Here is a 17,459-nt window from a genome sequence, read left to right as displayed (position 1 = left end):
TTTTGTATTTAAGTATATTGTAAATTATATGATTAATGTATAATAATATTTTTAGAATTAACTAGAATATGACGATTGATTGGCAACACTAAATTGGCCCTAGTGTGTGAATGTTGTCTGTCTATTTGTGTTGGCCCTGCGATGAGGTGGCGACTTGTCCAGGGTGTACCCTGCATACTGCCCGAATGCAGCTGGGATAGGCTCTAGCAACCCCTGCAGCCCCGAATGGGGCAAGCAGTAGAAAATGGATGGATAGAATATGGAGTAATGGCGTGTAAACGCTGAGAAGCCCATGCCGAACTCAAAGAGGCAGCGCGCCGACCAGATAGCTTTGATTAACAAAATATGTGACTCCAAGGAACGTATCAGTAAAATGAGCTAAAAAAAAAAAAAAGCTAGCATGCTATCGTTAACATGCTAGCAGTTAGCAACAAATTGTAACACTCCGAGGTGTATACCTGAAAAATTGGCTTAAGAAAGGTTAACATTTCAATGTTAGCATGTGTCAAGTGGACAGTTATATGACTTAAGTGTACGTCAGTAAGATGTGCAAAAATGTTAATGTTAGCATGCTAACTGTTTGATTTTGTGAAGTGCCAAGTTATATGACTCTGGGGAGTACGCCTGCAAAAGTAGCTAAAAAGTGAGCATGCTAATGTTAACATGCTGGCAAGTGACTAATATTAGCAAGGCGCATTTTGACTTTGGAACGGTTTAAATCGGTTGAAAAATGTGGAAGTCGCAACACTTAGAGAAGAAGTTTTACGAAAATAGAATATCGGAAAAAAACTGGATAGAGAGATAGCCTGATTGTCTTGAATAAAAATCGGAACGGTTGAGTCAGTTGAAAAAATGTGATAGAGGTAGTGGAAAGAAAAAAAGGGTGGACATACTGCAATCAAAATGCTAGAATTCCGGGAAAAGTGGACATTTTTTGAACCGGAAAAAATTGTTTCTTTAAATGTACAGGAAGGGTGGAACTTGTTGATGGTGGAATGGATTGAATCGGTTGAGAAATGTGGGAATTCTGAAAGTTTGACTAACTGCCCATTTATTTTCCCGGAATTCCTGGTAAATTGAATGATTCCTACTTCGTGAAAATGACGAATATTGATTGACCAATTAACATCGATAATGAGGGATTGATGTACTGGCTTTCAAGACTAGCACTAATTAGTTGCACCACAGGTGACATTCGCAACATTAAGAAACATTTTCCATTTTATTCCCATCAGTGACTGAGCAGGAAGGGCCAGGGAATAAAAAGTAATTAATTAACATTTAACGTGCGTTTCTTCACAGAAAACGGGGTCCTATGCATGCCTGATCTGCAGAAAATGTCCCAATAATATTGTATATGGGTGTTGTTGTACAATTTAAAAAGGTCAATCTTTTAAAACTACTTCAATGATGGGTTTTATTTCCAATTTAAAAAATAAAAAAAAGCTTAATAAAAATGTCAGTTGCCAAAAAGTGCGGTAAACCGATAACGTATTCATGTTTTTTCACACAGTGAGTGTATAATAAAGCATAATAAAACAGCAAATAGCATGGAGACAGGTCTTGGTTTTTATTCCAATCATGTTTACAGTGCAATGGGAAGCTTTTGATGACGCGGTTATCAATCAACACTCAAGGACGTACTAGGAAGAAGCTCTCATGTTGGGGACCACACAGCAAATAGGTCAAATGTCAGAAGCCGTATGCTTTAGGGTTCTTATAAAGATGGAATACATTTTCAAAGGGAATTAATTTCATGTGGGAAAGTATAGCAATATAGTTTTAAAACTAGCAAGTTGAGGATTATAGTCTTAAAGCTATAAAAAAAAAAAAAGTAAAATGTTTCCGTCAGCACTTGAAAATAGTCCTTCCTGTAAGTCATCCATACGGTAAACAAGAGCTGGGAGTGGAATACTGTACATACAGTATACATTAAGTGCTACGACAACTTGAATCTACCTGACGTTTCATTTTTGGAATGCGATCGTAACAGTCTTAGCTCAGAACTCCTGCGGTCAAACAAAAGTCTACCAGAGCAGTCGTTTTATCCTAAAAAGAAAAGACTCACTTTTTGCCAGCTCGAAAATGAAACAAGTGTTTTAGTTGGCAGTCGTGTGTGGAATAACATGTTTGAGGCTAGCAGTGTCGAGTGAACCAGTTCCAGCAAAACACATGAAAAACATAAATCCATAATAAGAATTAAAACGTCTTCAGAAGAGACAGATAGAAATATATTGCTTCATAATGTCTTCTAAAGAGATTGGGTGAGGCTCACAAGCAGTGGTGCTTCTAGTTTTAATGGCGCCCTGGGCAGGACCCCGTTTGGTATTGTTAATTTTCTTCCCGGCAGAAATGTTGTCATTTCTGCCAGATTTTGGCCAATCGAATTGGTCCCTGAGTAGCGCTCAAACGCACCAATCAAGTCTGTCCGCGCTTCCTTGTTCCTATTGACAGAGATCATCTCCCATCGGTTGTTGTATCCACTTCCTGTGAGCAGTACGGAGGCCTGTAGAGCAGTGGTCCCCAACCTTTTTTGCGCCGGTGTAATGTAGGCATTGTTTTTAGGGACCGGCTTTCCACTTGTGCCAGTTAAATACAGCAAAATGAAGTGCATGAAAAATACTAAAGATAATAGGTTTCTAGTTTTACAGGAGGGAAAAAAATAGTGTCCAATTTTGCAACAAATATATTATCTAACTTTGTTGGTCAACATCCAAATAAATACTTAAATATCTGCTTAACTTATGATTTCTAAGCAAGTTATCCATCAAATTGTACACTATAAAAAATGACCAATACATTTTACTGTAAAATTTAGGGAGTTTTTACAGCATATTACTGTAAATTGGGAAAAAAACGACCAATGTGTGTTTTTTTACAGTAAAATTCTGTCCACTGAGCTGTCAGTTTTTTGTTTTTTTTACTGTAAAATACGCGGTTGATGATTATATGGTACCACATTTTATTATGGTAAAAAAAACTGGCAGCTAAGTTGCCAAAATAAAATTAAACAGCGGTACTGTATTTCTATTTACAATAATATGTTGTAAAAATAATAATACTAAAAAAAAAAAAACACACCATATATTTTACAGTAAAAGTCTGGCAACTTTTTTCTGTAAAAAACAGTGGTAAAATCCGCAGATTTTTTTTACTCTCTACGTAAGAAATGTAAAAAAAAAAATTTAAATTCAATTATTTACTGTTACAAGCGACCCTCTCATGGCAGCCGTGACTGCGGTGTGGCCCTCAATGAAAACAAGTTTGACACCCCTGGTCTAGTGGGACAGGCCAAAGTTAAGTTGGAGAAAATGCAGTCTTTTATACGTTATTTAATGTTTCTCTGCGGCCCGGTAGCAAATGTGTCACGGACCGATACCGGTCCCCGGACCGGTGGTTGGGGCCCACTGCTGTAGAGGACACCCATCTGACACACGTCCTGACCTGAAGAGCAAAGAACTGTTTTTCCACCTCCTTCCTGGTGGCGCCCCCTAGAGAATGTCATTGCCCATAGCTAGAATCGCCACTATTCACATCAAAAATTAAATCCCCAATGACGGATTACATTTTTTCTAAAACTAATCCTTTGTTTAATTGTTTGTCTTATTATGAAGCAACCATTACAATGGAGTATTGGATATACATAACAATATTTAAAAATTACAAAACAACACATTGACGGTAGGATTATTCAAAGTTTGCTTCTTCCTACACCAGAGGTCCTCAGTTGTGTAAGACATGTTTCATTGTGTTAGCGCACTTGGACCATCATGCCGTTATTGTGAAGGCCGGAAGTGTGTGACTGGTGGGAGAAAGAGATCTCTTGTCGAGTGTTGCAAATGAAGACGTGCTTCCTTACTACTGAGCTTGCACCACTTCTCAGTTACATCGGTGGGATTAATCCGGTGCATCTTTCCCACAGACGGAATAAAGAAAATATGTGGACAGTTAGCAAAGTTAGCCACTGCTAACTCACCTTTAGCATAGCTGGGAAAAGCGTAGTTGCAGTGGTAGAGAGGCACTTCTGTACTTGCAGCTCTCGTCTCTTGAGGGCTGTATCAATCTAAATAGCCATGGTATCAATACCAAGGTGGGTATTGGTCATCAATCAATCAATCAATGTTTATTTATATATATTGGTATTGGGTCGATACTAGCATGATGGGACTGATACTCCTTTCTCTCTCTCTGCTGCCCACGTTGACCCTTGACTCTCTGCTCTTCTAACTAATGACATTGTATTTTATTTTTTTTTACAAATATCTGCGTTTAATAGAAGTTGTTGGGTTTACATTTTAAGGTTTATATTTTTGTTACATTTTTGCTTTTTTTCCAAATTTTGTAATTGTGACTTTTTTTTCTCAAACAACTGTGAGTAGTAAAACATAACAAGGGATTTTTTTTATTTGTTTACTATTGTATTGTTTTAAATTGTTGTAATTAATTAATAATTGCTTTTGTTGTGTGTTCACATAATCATAATCAACTAACGAGAGGCAAAATTCACGAAAGCATACAATGATCATGACTTCCAAGTTATGAATATCGGCGATACTTGCTATGTATTGACCTGGTATCGAATCAATTACCCGTAGCGCCCACCCCTAATCTCTCATGAAAACACTTTGCATAATGTTCCTGCATGTGTTCACATAATCAGAATCAACTAACCAGAGGCAAAATTTACAAAATGATTAAAAATTCTTGAAGCGGTAGAAAATGGATGGATGGACTTTCAACTCAAAGGTATCGGTACCAGTACTACTTGGTATCAAATTGATACAAAAAGTCTCAGTATCGCCCACCCAGAGTCAAGGACCCACTCTTCCCCAACGTGTCACACGCTTCCGGCCTTCACAATAATAGCATGGCGCGTCACATCCTGCTATGCTAACTAAAACAGCTTACTTCTTTGCATAACAAACCATACGAAAAAAGCAACTAGGTCAATGTATGTTTGGGTCACAGAATGTTCTTTTCATGAAAAGGAATTTTAGAACAAAAAACGAATGGTTTATTTTAAGTTAATTTTGAAAACAATTTTTTTATTTATTTTAGATGAAACTCTTCTGAGCCAAGAAATTATCTGCTTTTACACACAAAATGTTCCTGTGCGACATTCTAACAATAAAATTGCCTTTGTGTCCAAATATCGAGGTATTTTTGAATGTTATTTTAATTATGCAAGCGAGTAGTAACCTGTGATTAATCATGAATAATCTGATTTTAAAAATGAATCGTTTGACCAGTAGTAAAAATCAAACCTGGATCAGTTGAGGCTTTTTCAACATGTTTTTTTTCCAATTAATAGTTAAATAATTAATATTGTGATGTATAAATAAATTATATTATTCAAATTATTATAAGAAATATTACATTATTAGATGTAATTATATAATTATTATGATATAATAATAACTATATATAATATTATTTAATAACTTTGTATTATTTCCAAATAAAACAATATTTTTTTGAGTTTTCCATGAAACAAAATATCATTGACCAAAACATACTGTCAGCAAATCTCCATTTTCCCTAAAAGTTAAATACAAAGGAAGTACCTCAAGCAAAGTTGCCGTAGTTGTGTTTGTTTGGGACACAAAAGGTGTCACAACGGAGCAGCTGTTTCTATAAAGCAAACACACACACACACACATTATGTTGACACACGCTAACCTGCTGCACAAAACATGTTTTCTCTATTCAAACTTGTTTTAAAATGTCTCTAAGAAGTGTTTGTTTGCGGATATGTTTGACATTTTACAGTGTGTGTTCTACAAAATGTGTACAATATTGCATATTAGTGTGATTTCATATGCTTAATAAGGGAGTCATTAGAGTTGACCGGTTAAGTTATTTAGCTCAATAAGGACGCATGGCTTAGTTTGAAATGTTGGACGCGCTCGTCTCAGCAGGTGTCTTCAGTCACACAAACACTGATTTGCTGCGTTCCGGTTCAGCTCACAGTTGTTCTGAAAAGAAGAGCGTTCCAAAAATGGACGAAAAAGCGATTGCTTTGGGATAAGGCCCCCGCGGTGTACAAGCGACACCCGTGTAAACATGTCGTTCTCCTCCATTCAAGCACTGACTTAATTAAAGTGACACGTTCCTGTTCATTATGTTGTTAAAAAGGTGTTACCTAGGAGCTCAGTTCAGTCAATTAACAGTGTTGACGGAAGCGAAAGGTAAGAATTTTGCTACTCTGCCTTTGTCTCAGCAGCAGGGGGCGCTGCAGTTGTAGACACCAGCCTGGCTGCAAGCTCCTGTGGTGCCACAGCACATTGGTCTCCTGATTCCTCCCCATCCCCTCCCGGAGGTGGCATCTGCATCACACCTGGCCTGGAGCGCACCCTGACCCTCCAGGGGTGAAGGAAGAGGGCGGGGTCCGGCATGGCGGTCGGCTCGGCGGGGCCCGTCACTTTCTCCGTGGGCACGCATTCTCGGCCGCGCTCCACTCTGGAGGAGGCCCTGGCGCTCTTACGTTTGGGCTTCACCACGGGGAAGGAAGGGGTCGCTGCCGGGGAGACGCACTGAGGACCCTGACCGGAGGCTCTGGACAGGAGCGCCTGTCTCTGCTGCAGCCGCTGATGCTGCAGCTTCTGCTTGGCGGCGTGCAGCTGGAATGAGAGGTACGCCGCCGCCTCCGTTTGTTTCTGCAGCTCCGTGTTCAGGATGGTGGAGCAGTGGCTGCGCCGCTTCAGCTCCTCCAGGAAGTGGCGCTCTTTCTCCTTCAGATTGGCGCGGAGGGCTCCCACGAGAGCGCCTTTGTGGCCCAGCTCCTTGCGGATCTCTACTATGGTGCAGTCCTGCTCCGCCAGACGCTCTTCCACGTCCCTGCAGCGCACCTCCAGCACCTCCTCTTCCTCCTGGATTTCTGAACAAAAGAAATGATGCAACAATTAATTATGTGACAGGGGTTACGTCACACTTCTTACACTAAACACTCTCATGAAGCAAACACAATGTGGGCATACTTGCCAACCTTGAGACCTCCGAATTCGGAAGATGGGGGGTGGGGGTGGGGGTGTTGGGGGCGTGGATGCGGGGTTGTGGGGGCGGGGTTGAGGTGCAGGCAGTATACCCCTTCCCCTTCAAGCTGTGTCCTGGATGAAATGAAATTCTTTTTTCCAATCATTTTAGAACTTGCAAGCGTATTTCTTCTTCTTATTCGTCGTCGCCATGTCTCTTCTTTGTTCTTCTGCTTCGTCTCCTTCTTGTTGTGTGTGCAGTTGAGCACTGGGCTCCAAAAGCCGTAGATGTTATTGTAGCATCCCGGAAGAGTTCGTGCTGCAAGGGATTCTGGGTATTTGTTCTGTTGTGTTTCCGAAATGTGTTTGTCATTCTTGTTTGGTGTGGGTTGACAGTGTGCCGCATATTTGTAACAGTGTTAAAGTTGTTTATACGGTCACCCTCAGTGTGACCCGTATGGCTGTTGATCAAGTATGTTTCAGGTGAGAGAGGACTCTTAAGGCAGTGCCTTCAAGGAACGCCCCCAATATTGTTGCCCGGGTGGAAATCGGGAAAAATTCGGGAGATTGGGTGCCCCGGGAGATTGTCGGGAGGGGCGCTGAAATTCGGGAGTCTCCCGGAAAAATCGGGAGGGTTGGCAAGTAATAATGTGGGTGAGAGGTGGACTATAACCTGCAGTGTCAAATAGGACTAAATAAATAAATACATATTTTAATGATTACTTAAGTGTATCAATAATTCATTATAATTGGAAATAGATACAGTATGTAAATGTGTGATAAAAAATTATTATTATTATTTTTTTTTTAACCTTGTAATTAATCACATATTTAATTATTTAAATTTGTAATTAATTCCTAATTGTATTAATTATTTCATTAACCTCAGCGCTTCATGAATTTATTTTATCCGTCAAACTCAGCCGTCAAAGTTAGTGAACGGGGCTAACAGGAATCTAGACCAGGCCTGGGCTACTATTTTGCCTCGGCGGGCCAAATTTAGACAAAAAAATGTGTCTGAGGGCCGGTATATCTGATTTTTAGGAACACCAATACAAAACCTCACAATAATGTCTGATTGAATGCTAAAAACATTATGACGGAATGGATTTTTTATTTTTTTTAGTGAATGAGACACCCAGAATGTACATGAAAATAAATAATGTGGGATTTACAATATTAACTATGAACGATAAAACACTGAATATTGACAACATATGAACGTCACACCGCCTCTCGATCGACATATTTTACAATCAAGCAAAACGCAACAAAAATGCAACAAACACAGAGAAATATGAACGTGAAAAAACCCCACCTACAATCTGATATATGTGATACATCAATAAGCTTTAGAACTTTGCTGTAAAAATCTCCTTCCGTGTCTGTCCCTGACACCCGCATTTCAGGTTGGCTGCTTTGGAAACACTCAGTGGAAATGCTCCCCACCCACACTGCTTGGTGCCTCGTCTGAGCTGCTGTGACTTAGATTACCATAGTAATTAATTAGAGTACCATAGTAACTAATTAGATTACCATAGTAACTAGTATATCATGCAAAAGCGCAGATTCTAACCATTGAAATACTTTGTATAGACTTACGGTCATTTCAAAACATCACTGCACATCATAATGGCAGCTACAGTTTCCATCTTAAAGATCTAAAAAAATTATTTGAGAATGTCCGGCGGGCCAGATTGAAAAGCTTAACAGGGATGCGGCCCTCGGGCCTTAATTTGCCCAGGTCTGATCTAGACCAATGATTATATTGGCTTCCGTGTAAAATGGCCGACACGAGCAGTACTGCACTGTGTCAACCTGTGCGAAGCTGGACAGCCTGTTAACTGTAAAATGTCTTCTATTTTAGTCAAGTCATTTACAAAAAAGGTAAACATGGTATGCTATAGGCTACTGGGACATAACAGCTACACCGCAGCTAAGCACACAATAGCAGATAAGCTAGACTTAACAATAATAACTGAATAACATTGCAGTCTAATGCACATTTGACATTATGAACAAGTATCAAATAATAATTGTTGCGTATTATGCAAAGTCTCCAATTAGGCAGAAGGGTATTAGAAAGTGTCCAGTAACAAACGTGTCCGCGTCATTCAACATACTGCGTCTTTAGCTTCATTTAATTAATTATTGTGGCAACCAGGTGTCACTAAAAAACTAGGGTATTAACTTAAAGCCAGCATACAGGTAAGTCCATTCCAGACAATTGATGATAAAAAGGTTAGTGTTTTTCATTGTTCTTGGTTTGACTCATTTCACTTGATCAGTCCTTTTCTAACATCTCACACTACAAAATAAAAGCATATACGATCCCTGCTGATATCGTGTCAGCTCAATATGGTATCAGAAGTTGTATCGGGACACCACTATTTTCAAAGGCAAAATGTTGTTAAGCAGGTGTATGCATGTTATGTATACAGTAGAGTATTTGTATTCTATACACCTGCACTATTTAATGTGTACGCCAACAGATAAAAAGAAGCCATAGTTCCTACTTAGAATCTGTTCTGGATGGAATCCACTTGGTTAAATGTGATCCACCCTCCGGTCTTTTCTGATCCGTATTGTCCCGAGACATAAGAGTGCATCCTTTTCAACATGAATTCAAAGCTAACAGAATCTTGTGTCTGCTTTTCCACTGCAGTCAGAGTCCCCAGAGAGGCGGAGGAGGAGGATAAGCAGGTCAGTGCACGTGAAGAGCACAGTCGCAGCCTGGGGGATGACAAGCTGGCCAAAGGAAGAGATTTCATCCTTAGAGGCCTCGCCGCCAAAAATATGTCACATTTGCTGCATGAGGAAAATCCCAAAAGGTAGGGAGAGGTTTGCTACTTCCTTAAAAGGGATCTTGGATTTAATTGTGTGAATGCTCCAAAGCATTCACACATATGGTTTTCTACACCAAAATTCTTCTATTTATTCTTCTACTTCTTCTCCAGATTTTGGCGGGCTCTACCTTCCACATTTTTCATCCGACTCAAACCGTTCCAACTTCAAACAGTTCAGCCTATTCAAGAATTGCGGGCTTTCCCATGACAAATTCTAAAAATTCCCAGATTTCCAGGACATTTTTCCCATTTAAAATGAATTGGCCATTTTTCAAACTTCCACCATTTCCACATTTTCTACCGATTCAAACCATTCAACATATTCCACTCATCCTGGACATTCAAACTATAATTTTTCCATGTTCAAAAAAATTCCAGGAATTCCCAGAATTCCCATTTGTTCAAAACCTTTTTTCACCCTTTTTTCTGACGACTTCTCCTTCCACATTTTTCAACCCACTTCAACCGTTCCACCGTCAAAACATTTCTCTTAATCAGGACAAAAAAACATGGTTGTTTTTTTAACTGGAAAAATTTCCCGGTTTTCCCAAAATTCCAGAAATTCCGTAATACTATTTCTCAATTAGAAATGTTACTACTTCAACATTTCTCGACCAATTTGAAAAAATTCAACACCAACCATTCACAACATTCAAAATATTTAGCATTTTCAAAAAAATTCCAGTTTTTCCAGAAATTCCCTATTTTCCATTAAATTACCATTGAAAAGACTAGTACATTTTTCAAAGTCCCACAACTCCCACATTTTTATCCAATTCAAACCGTTCCAACGGGCTTTCCCTTGACAAATTCCAAATATTCCCAGATTTTCGGGACATTTTTCCCATTTAAAATGAATTGGCCATTTTTCAAACTTCCACCATTTCCACATTTTCTACCGATTCAAACCTTTCAACATATTCCACTCATCCTGGACATTCAAACTATAATTTTTCCATGTTCAAAAAAATTCCAGGAATTCCCAGAATTCCCATTTGTTCAAAACCTTTTTTCTGGCGACTACTCCTTCCACATTTTTCAACCCACTTCAACCGTTCCACCGTCAAAACATTTCTCTTAATCAGGACAAAAAAACGTGGTTGTTTTTGAACTGGAAAAATGTCCCGCTTTTCCCAAAATTCCAGAAATTCCGTAATACTATTTCTCAATTAAAAATGTTACTACTTCAACATTTCTCGACCAATTTGAAAAATTCCAACACCAACCATTCACAACATTCAAAATATTTAGCATTTTCAAAAAAATTCCAGTTTTTCCCGAAATTCCCTATTTTCCATTAAATTCCCATTGAAAAGACTAGTAAATTTTTCAAAGTTCCACAACTCCCACATTTTTTATCCGATTCAACCCGTTCCAACTCCAAACAGTTCAGCCTATTCGGGAATTGCGGGCTTTCCCTTGACAAATTCCAAAAATTCCCAGATTTCCGGGACATTTTTCCCATTTAAAATGAATTGGCCATTTTTCAAACTTCCACCATTTCCACATTTTCAACCGATTCAAACCATTCCACCTTCAACACATTCCACTCATCCTGGACATTCAAACTATCATTTTTCCAAGTTCAAAAACATTCCAGGAATTCCCAGGATTCTCATTTGTTCAAACTCTTTTTTTCACCCTTTTTTTCTGCCAACTACTCCTTCCACATTTTTCAACCCGCCTCAACCGTTCTACCGTCAAAACATTTCTCTTAATCAGGACCAAAAACAAGGTTGTTTCTTGAACTGGAAAAATTTCCCGGTTTTCCCAAAATTCCAGAAATTCCGTAATACTATTTCTCAATTAGAAATGTTACTACTTCAACATTTCTCGACCAAATAGAAAAAATTCAACACCAACCATTCACAACATTCAAAATATTTAGCATTTTCAAAAAAATTCCAGTTTTTCCCGAAATTCCCTATTTTCCATTAAATTCCCATTGAAAAGACTGGGACATTTTTGATTTAATTGTGTGCTCTACTTCAACAATTAGTCATTTTTGGGTTCAACTTCAGCATTGGAGCATTCCCACGCAATTCCTTCAGGAATTGCTTCATGTAGTTGTATTAGTGTTTAGTGTGCAAGTGGAAAGCCTTGTTCTCAACCTCATTAAACAACATAGGTGACCTCTGACCTCAGAAATGGAAGAGGGGTCACGTTAGCTATTGCTCGTGAGGAGAAGTCAATGTTTTACTACGACTACACCAATCAGATTACAATAACATCTATGTGTTACTGTCAAAAGATATTACATCTTTACTGCTAAACAAGCTGTGCACAGACTACTCTAAAGAACATCCAAGTTTATTTGTATGTTTTTTTTCCAGTGTAGGTTAATTTGTGTCTTTATTACAAAAGCTTTTTTTGACAATCATTTATATAGCTGAATTTTTTTAGCGTTTCAATTTTGTGGACTCAAATTGTTTACATTTTTGTAATGAGTTTTGAGGCAACAAATATTTCTGCACAGAATTTTAAAAACTATTTTAACAAACATAATTTTTAAACACATTATTCTGATAATTCTATTAGATAAAAAATTGTTAATGTTTTAAAATTCAGTGTAAAAATAACTATATATATTGAAATATTTGTTGCTTCAGAACTCAAGACCAACCCCTGAAAAATTAAAGGAAAGTAAATTAAACAAACCTATTATTTGGGGTGGGGGGGAGGGGGGGGTATATTGTAGCGTCCCGGAAGAGTTAGTGCTGCAAGAGGTTCTGGGTATTTGTTCTGTTGTGTTTATGTTGTGTTACGGTGCGGATGTTCTCCCGAAATGTGTTTGTCATTCTTGTTTGGTGTGGGTTCACAGTGTGGCGCATATTTGTAACAGTGTCAAAGTTGTTTGTACGGCCACCCTCGATGTGACCTGTATGGCTGTTGACCAAGTATGCGTGGCATTCACTTGTGTGTGTGAAAAGCCGTAGATATTATGTGATTGGGCCGGCACCCAATGGCAGTGCCTTTAAGATTTATTGGCGCTCTGTACTTCTCCCTACGTCCGTGTAGCACTCCGTACAGCGGCATTTTAAAAAGTCATACATTTTACTTTTTGAAACCGATACCGATAATTTCCGATATTACATTTTAAAGCATTTATCGGCCGATAATATCGGACATCTCTATTGAAAAGCATTAATCGGCAAAGGCAAACACATACTTCTCCATGAAAATTGGCCGATACTGATCGGTGGCACATCCCTACTGAAGACTGCATTCCAAGGAAGATCTTCTGACAATATGAGAGTCTGAGTATTTCTCAGCACTCCCTGCTCACATGCCAACGATGGCCGACATAATGAGATCTTCCTATCACCTCCACCCTGTCTGCCTCCTTTTTTTCCCGTCATCATTCTCCTCCGTGCCTCCCCCTTTCTTTGCATCTTGCTATCGTTCTCTCGGTCTTGTAAACAGACACCCCCCGAGGGACCACAAGGAGAGACGAAAGAGGACGGATCGATCTGCCAGAGGATGAGGAGAGCACATTGTTTTGATGGATCGGCACATAACCTGCTCGGGTGGAAAAGATGACTCTAATGGCCGACTAATGCAGCTCACATTGCTGCGTCTTCAAAATGGTGCACAACTCTGCATGGTGGCATGTGGACACTGCAATAAAAGCGTCCAGCGGGGGGCCAGGCAATGTGAGTGTGATAGTAGGACACGGAGTCAAAGTCATGCCTTGAAGCCGTCAAAGTAGATGTGCAGGAAATGCGGAAAGAAATGATGTCTAATGCTTTGTCATCAGATAGAGACGCTTGAAAGGGACATGTCCCCTGGGGGATGGGGAGGACAGACGATGCTGCAATGGAGGAGGAAGGGGGTGGACTAACAAAGATGTATGGTAGGCTAAAGAAGAGAAAATATGAAGATGACATGTATCTGAGGTCTGCATGCAAAAAAAAGAAGACGATACTTTTGAACTTACCGATTTGGCTTCTTCCTTGAGGCTTCACCTTCAGATCATTTGTCAACTCTGGAGAAAGCACAAAAACAGGAAAACACACGTATCAGCTAAAATAACTTGTTAAAGTCATGAATCATCCATCCATCCATTTTTTACCGCTTATCCCTTTCGGGATCGCGAGGGGCGCTGGAGCCTATCTCAGCTGCAATCGGGCGGAAGGCGGTGTACACCCTGGACAAGTCGCCCCCTCATCACAGGGCCAACACAGATAGACAGACAACATTCACACTCACATTCACACATTAGGGCCAATTTAGTGTTGCCAATCAAGCTATCCCCAGGTGCATGTCTTGGAGGTGGGAGGAAGCCGGAGTACCCGGAGAGAACCCACACAGTCACGGGGAGAACATGCTAACTCCACACAGAAAGATCCTGAGCGCAGGATCGAACCCAGGACCTTCGTATTGTGAGGCAGACGCACTAACCCCTCTTCCACCGTGCTGCCTTCATGAATCATATCGCCATTATTATTTTACTCTAGTACTTATTGATAATCTCTTGATTAATTTTTTTCAACATCACATGCACTGCACTCTCCTGGATTACATCATACCTTACTGACAGACCATAATTCATATCCATCAATAACTGCAAGGTTCAGTATTGGGCCCTCTCTTTTTCACCCTGTAGATACTACCACTCGGACAAATAATATGTCAACATAGCCTCAACTTAGGGTCTTACGGTTTACCGGTATTAGTTTAGTACCGCGATACTAATTAATCATATTCGGTACGATACCGCCTCTAAAAAGTACCGGCCCCCCAATCTCCCACGCCTCCCCGTCGTCGTCACGTCATGACATTGCTGGGTTTACGAGCAGAGGAGCATGTTCGGCAGCGCACAATCACAGAGTACTTACAAGCAGACACAGTGTGTAGACAGAAAAGGGAGAACGGATGCATTTTGGCTTAAAAACTAACGACAAAGGTGAAGTTATAACACTGAAACACTCTCAGGAAGAGCTGCTTTAAGACATGGCTAGCTAGCTAGCAGCTAAAGTCAATCCGCAGTCTGCAGTGCTGTAGCTACTTCTAAATCACTAATCCTCGTCTCCATGGTGACAAATAAAGTCAGTTTCTTACAAGTATCATCCCTGCAGGACGAGGAATAGCTAAACATGCTTCACTACACACCGTAGCTCACCGGCGACACAAAGTAAACAAACGCCATTGGTGGATCTACACCTAATATCCACTGTAATGATACCAAGTACAGGAGTGTATCTAGTCGATACTACTATGATTACATCGATATTTTTTAGCATCACAAAATCTTCTTTTGGTTTTTTTAATGTATATTATATTTATAAACTCAGGAAATATGTCCCTGGACACATGATGACTTTGAATATGACCAATGTATGATCCTGTAACTACTTGGTATCTGATAGATACCCAAATTTGTGGTATCATCCAAAACTAATGTAAAGCATCCAAACAACAGAAGAATAAGTGATTATTACATTTGAACAGAAGTGTAGATAGAACATGCTAAAAGAGAAAGTAAGCAGATATTAACAGTAAATGAACGAGTAGATTAATAATTCATTTTCTACCACTTGTCCTTAATAATGTTGACAAAATAATAGAATGATAAATGACACAATATGTTACTGCATATGTCAGCAGACTAATTAGGAGCCTTTGTTTGTTTACTTACTACTAAAAGACACGTTGTCTTGTATGCTCACTATTTTATTTAAGGACAAACGTGCAATAAATAATAATTTTGTTAAAATAAAAACTCTGCTGCACACCTCCTCACTCGTTCCCGTCGCTATGACCACATCACCCCCGTCCTACAAGAACTTCACTGGCTACCTATCTCGCAGCGCATCCAGTTCAAAATCCTTCTCTTGACCCATAAAGCCCACCACAATCTGACCCCCCTTCTACCTCTCTGACCTCCTCACCACTCATATTCCTTCAAAAGACTATTAAAAACCCACATTTACCAAACTGCTTTTAGAACTGGACAAAGCATCTCATAACACAATGTTGTCTTTCATTTGCCCATTGTACGTTGATATACACTCGTTTAATTAATATACCTTTTTTTGATTACATGTAAGCTTCTTCAGGTGCCTTTTTAAAAGCGCTATATAAATAAAATGAATTATTATCATTCTTAACACATTTTATTTTTAAACTCAAAGCCCCATCAATTTATAAGCCTGGAAATAATGGCCATCAATTAAGGATGTAACAATAAACGGTATTAATAATAACCGCAATAAAACTCCAGACGGTTAGTATTATTGTTTTTGATTAAAATGGTGGCCAAACCGTTTTTGATAAATGCATTTTGATAAATTCACAGTCTGACTGGCGCCAGCTCGGTAGCTTCAATGCTAACATGAAAACAAGAAACAATAGTGTCTTTCCCCGTTAAGAAACAACATACCCTAATCATAATTATACAACCACATTACTGTCTGAGCACCTAAAATACTCAATTGTGCACATTGAACCTACAACTGTGCTCTCTTAGAACAAACTGATCGTTCTATACTCAAAGGAATATGAGACGGAGGTGTTCAAGTACCGCTGAACAGAGTAGGACGGCACAACGCCCGCCAGAAATTATTAAATAATAAATACATTTTTGCAATACACTTTTCATTTAAATAAATATTAAAGTGCTACAGTACAAACCAATGTTTAAAACAATAAAAGCGTGGACATTAAAACAGATACAATTAGTGATGGGTGCTGTTCACATCTGAACCGATACTGTACTTAATTTTGATAACTGTGCTGTCTAGTTTTATTTAAACATTTCCAAGACATTCGCCAGCGATACTGAATAGGCTACCGGGTATCTACAGTATAGTAAGTGGTCTAACCAGGAAGTAGCTTTTTCCAGGATACGGAATGTGTTATGTCGCGCCCTACAAAGTGTTTATACTGTAAGTATTGTTCTTATTACACACTAGCTGTTTGATTGTTCAGTTCAGTTCAGTTTCTGTTTATTTCGAACATGCATACGATACAATGTAATGCATCACATATTTCCAGTTGTTTCTTTACAGCACGCCCGAAAAGGAGTAGGAAGAAGCTGAGCTTATTTAGTCCTACCCCTTCTCATACCATAGCAGTTTTATCCCATTTCCTTGTTCTCTGTAACAGAACAGTGAATACATAGTAATACATAAATAATATACCATAATAAATAAACAGATATTAAATGCATAAAAAATCTTTATCTCAAAAGAAAAAAAAAGGGTTCATCATAATTCTTGTTCTGTGTACTTTGTGAACACTTGTAGTTTGAACAGTCTCTTAAACATATTGGTGCTTTGTTTGATTTATTCGGTTAATCCATTTAATTCCACATATGCTAGAGGTTTTAAGTGTTGTACGAGCATACAAATGTTGTAAAATTCTTCTTCGTTGTAGTTTTTGTTACCAAATTTGGAGGTGTTGAAATCCTTATGTAAAGTCGCTAATGCTAAAAGTAGCCTGTCTATGGAAAATCCGATGTAAATTAGCATCAAGCTAGCACATTTTGGAAGAATGGAGGCTAACTTTTACGTTCAAGTGTTTTCTACCAAGCATACTTGCTTTGTTGGTGTTGAAAATTGCTAATTGTACTTGAGTGATTGTGTCAAGGCACTGTTTGATTTTACGTAAGTAGACACCCGGTCGTACCGATTGGTGTGTC

At 39.1% G+C, this 17,459-nt stretch overlaps 1 protein-coding gene across 1 annotated transcript in view; it reads right to left on the bottom strand.

Moving 5' to 3' along the window:
* Nucleotides 1-821: 821 nt before the first annotated feature.
* Nucleotides 822-17,459, bottom strand: part of ccdc92ba (coiled-coil domain containing 92Ba) — a 29,528-nt gene continuing 12,890 nt past the window's right edge. The window contains exons 3-4 of the mRNA XM_062068112.1: nt 13,755-13,802; nt 822-6,877 (exon numbers count right to left, since the gene is read on the bottom strand). Of these exons, the coding sequence (XP_061924096.1) occupies nt 6,201-6,877; nt 13,755-13,802 (725 nt within the window). The 3' untranslated portion in view covers nt 822-6,200. The remainder of the gene's footprint in view (nt 6,878-13,754; nt 13,803-17,459) is intronic.

The sequence above is a fragment of the Entelurus aequoreus genome, linkage group LG13 (assembly GCF_033978785.1).
Source record: "Entelurus aequoreus isolate RoL-2023_Sb linkage group LG13, RoL_Eaeq_v1.1, whole genome shotgun sequence".
NCBI lineage: Eukaryota > Metazoa > Chordata > Actinopteri > Syngnathiformes > Syngnathidae > Entelurus > Entelurus aequoreus.
The sequence above is the reverse complement of the archived record's forward strand: the minus strand, read 5'-3'. Positions and strand labels throughout refer to the sequence as shown.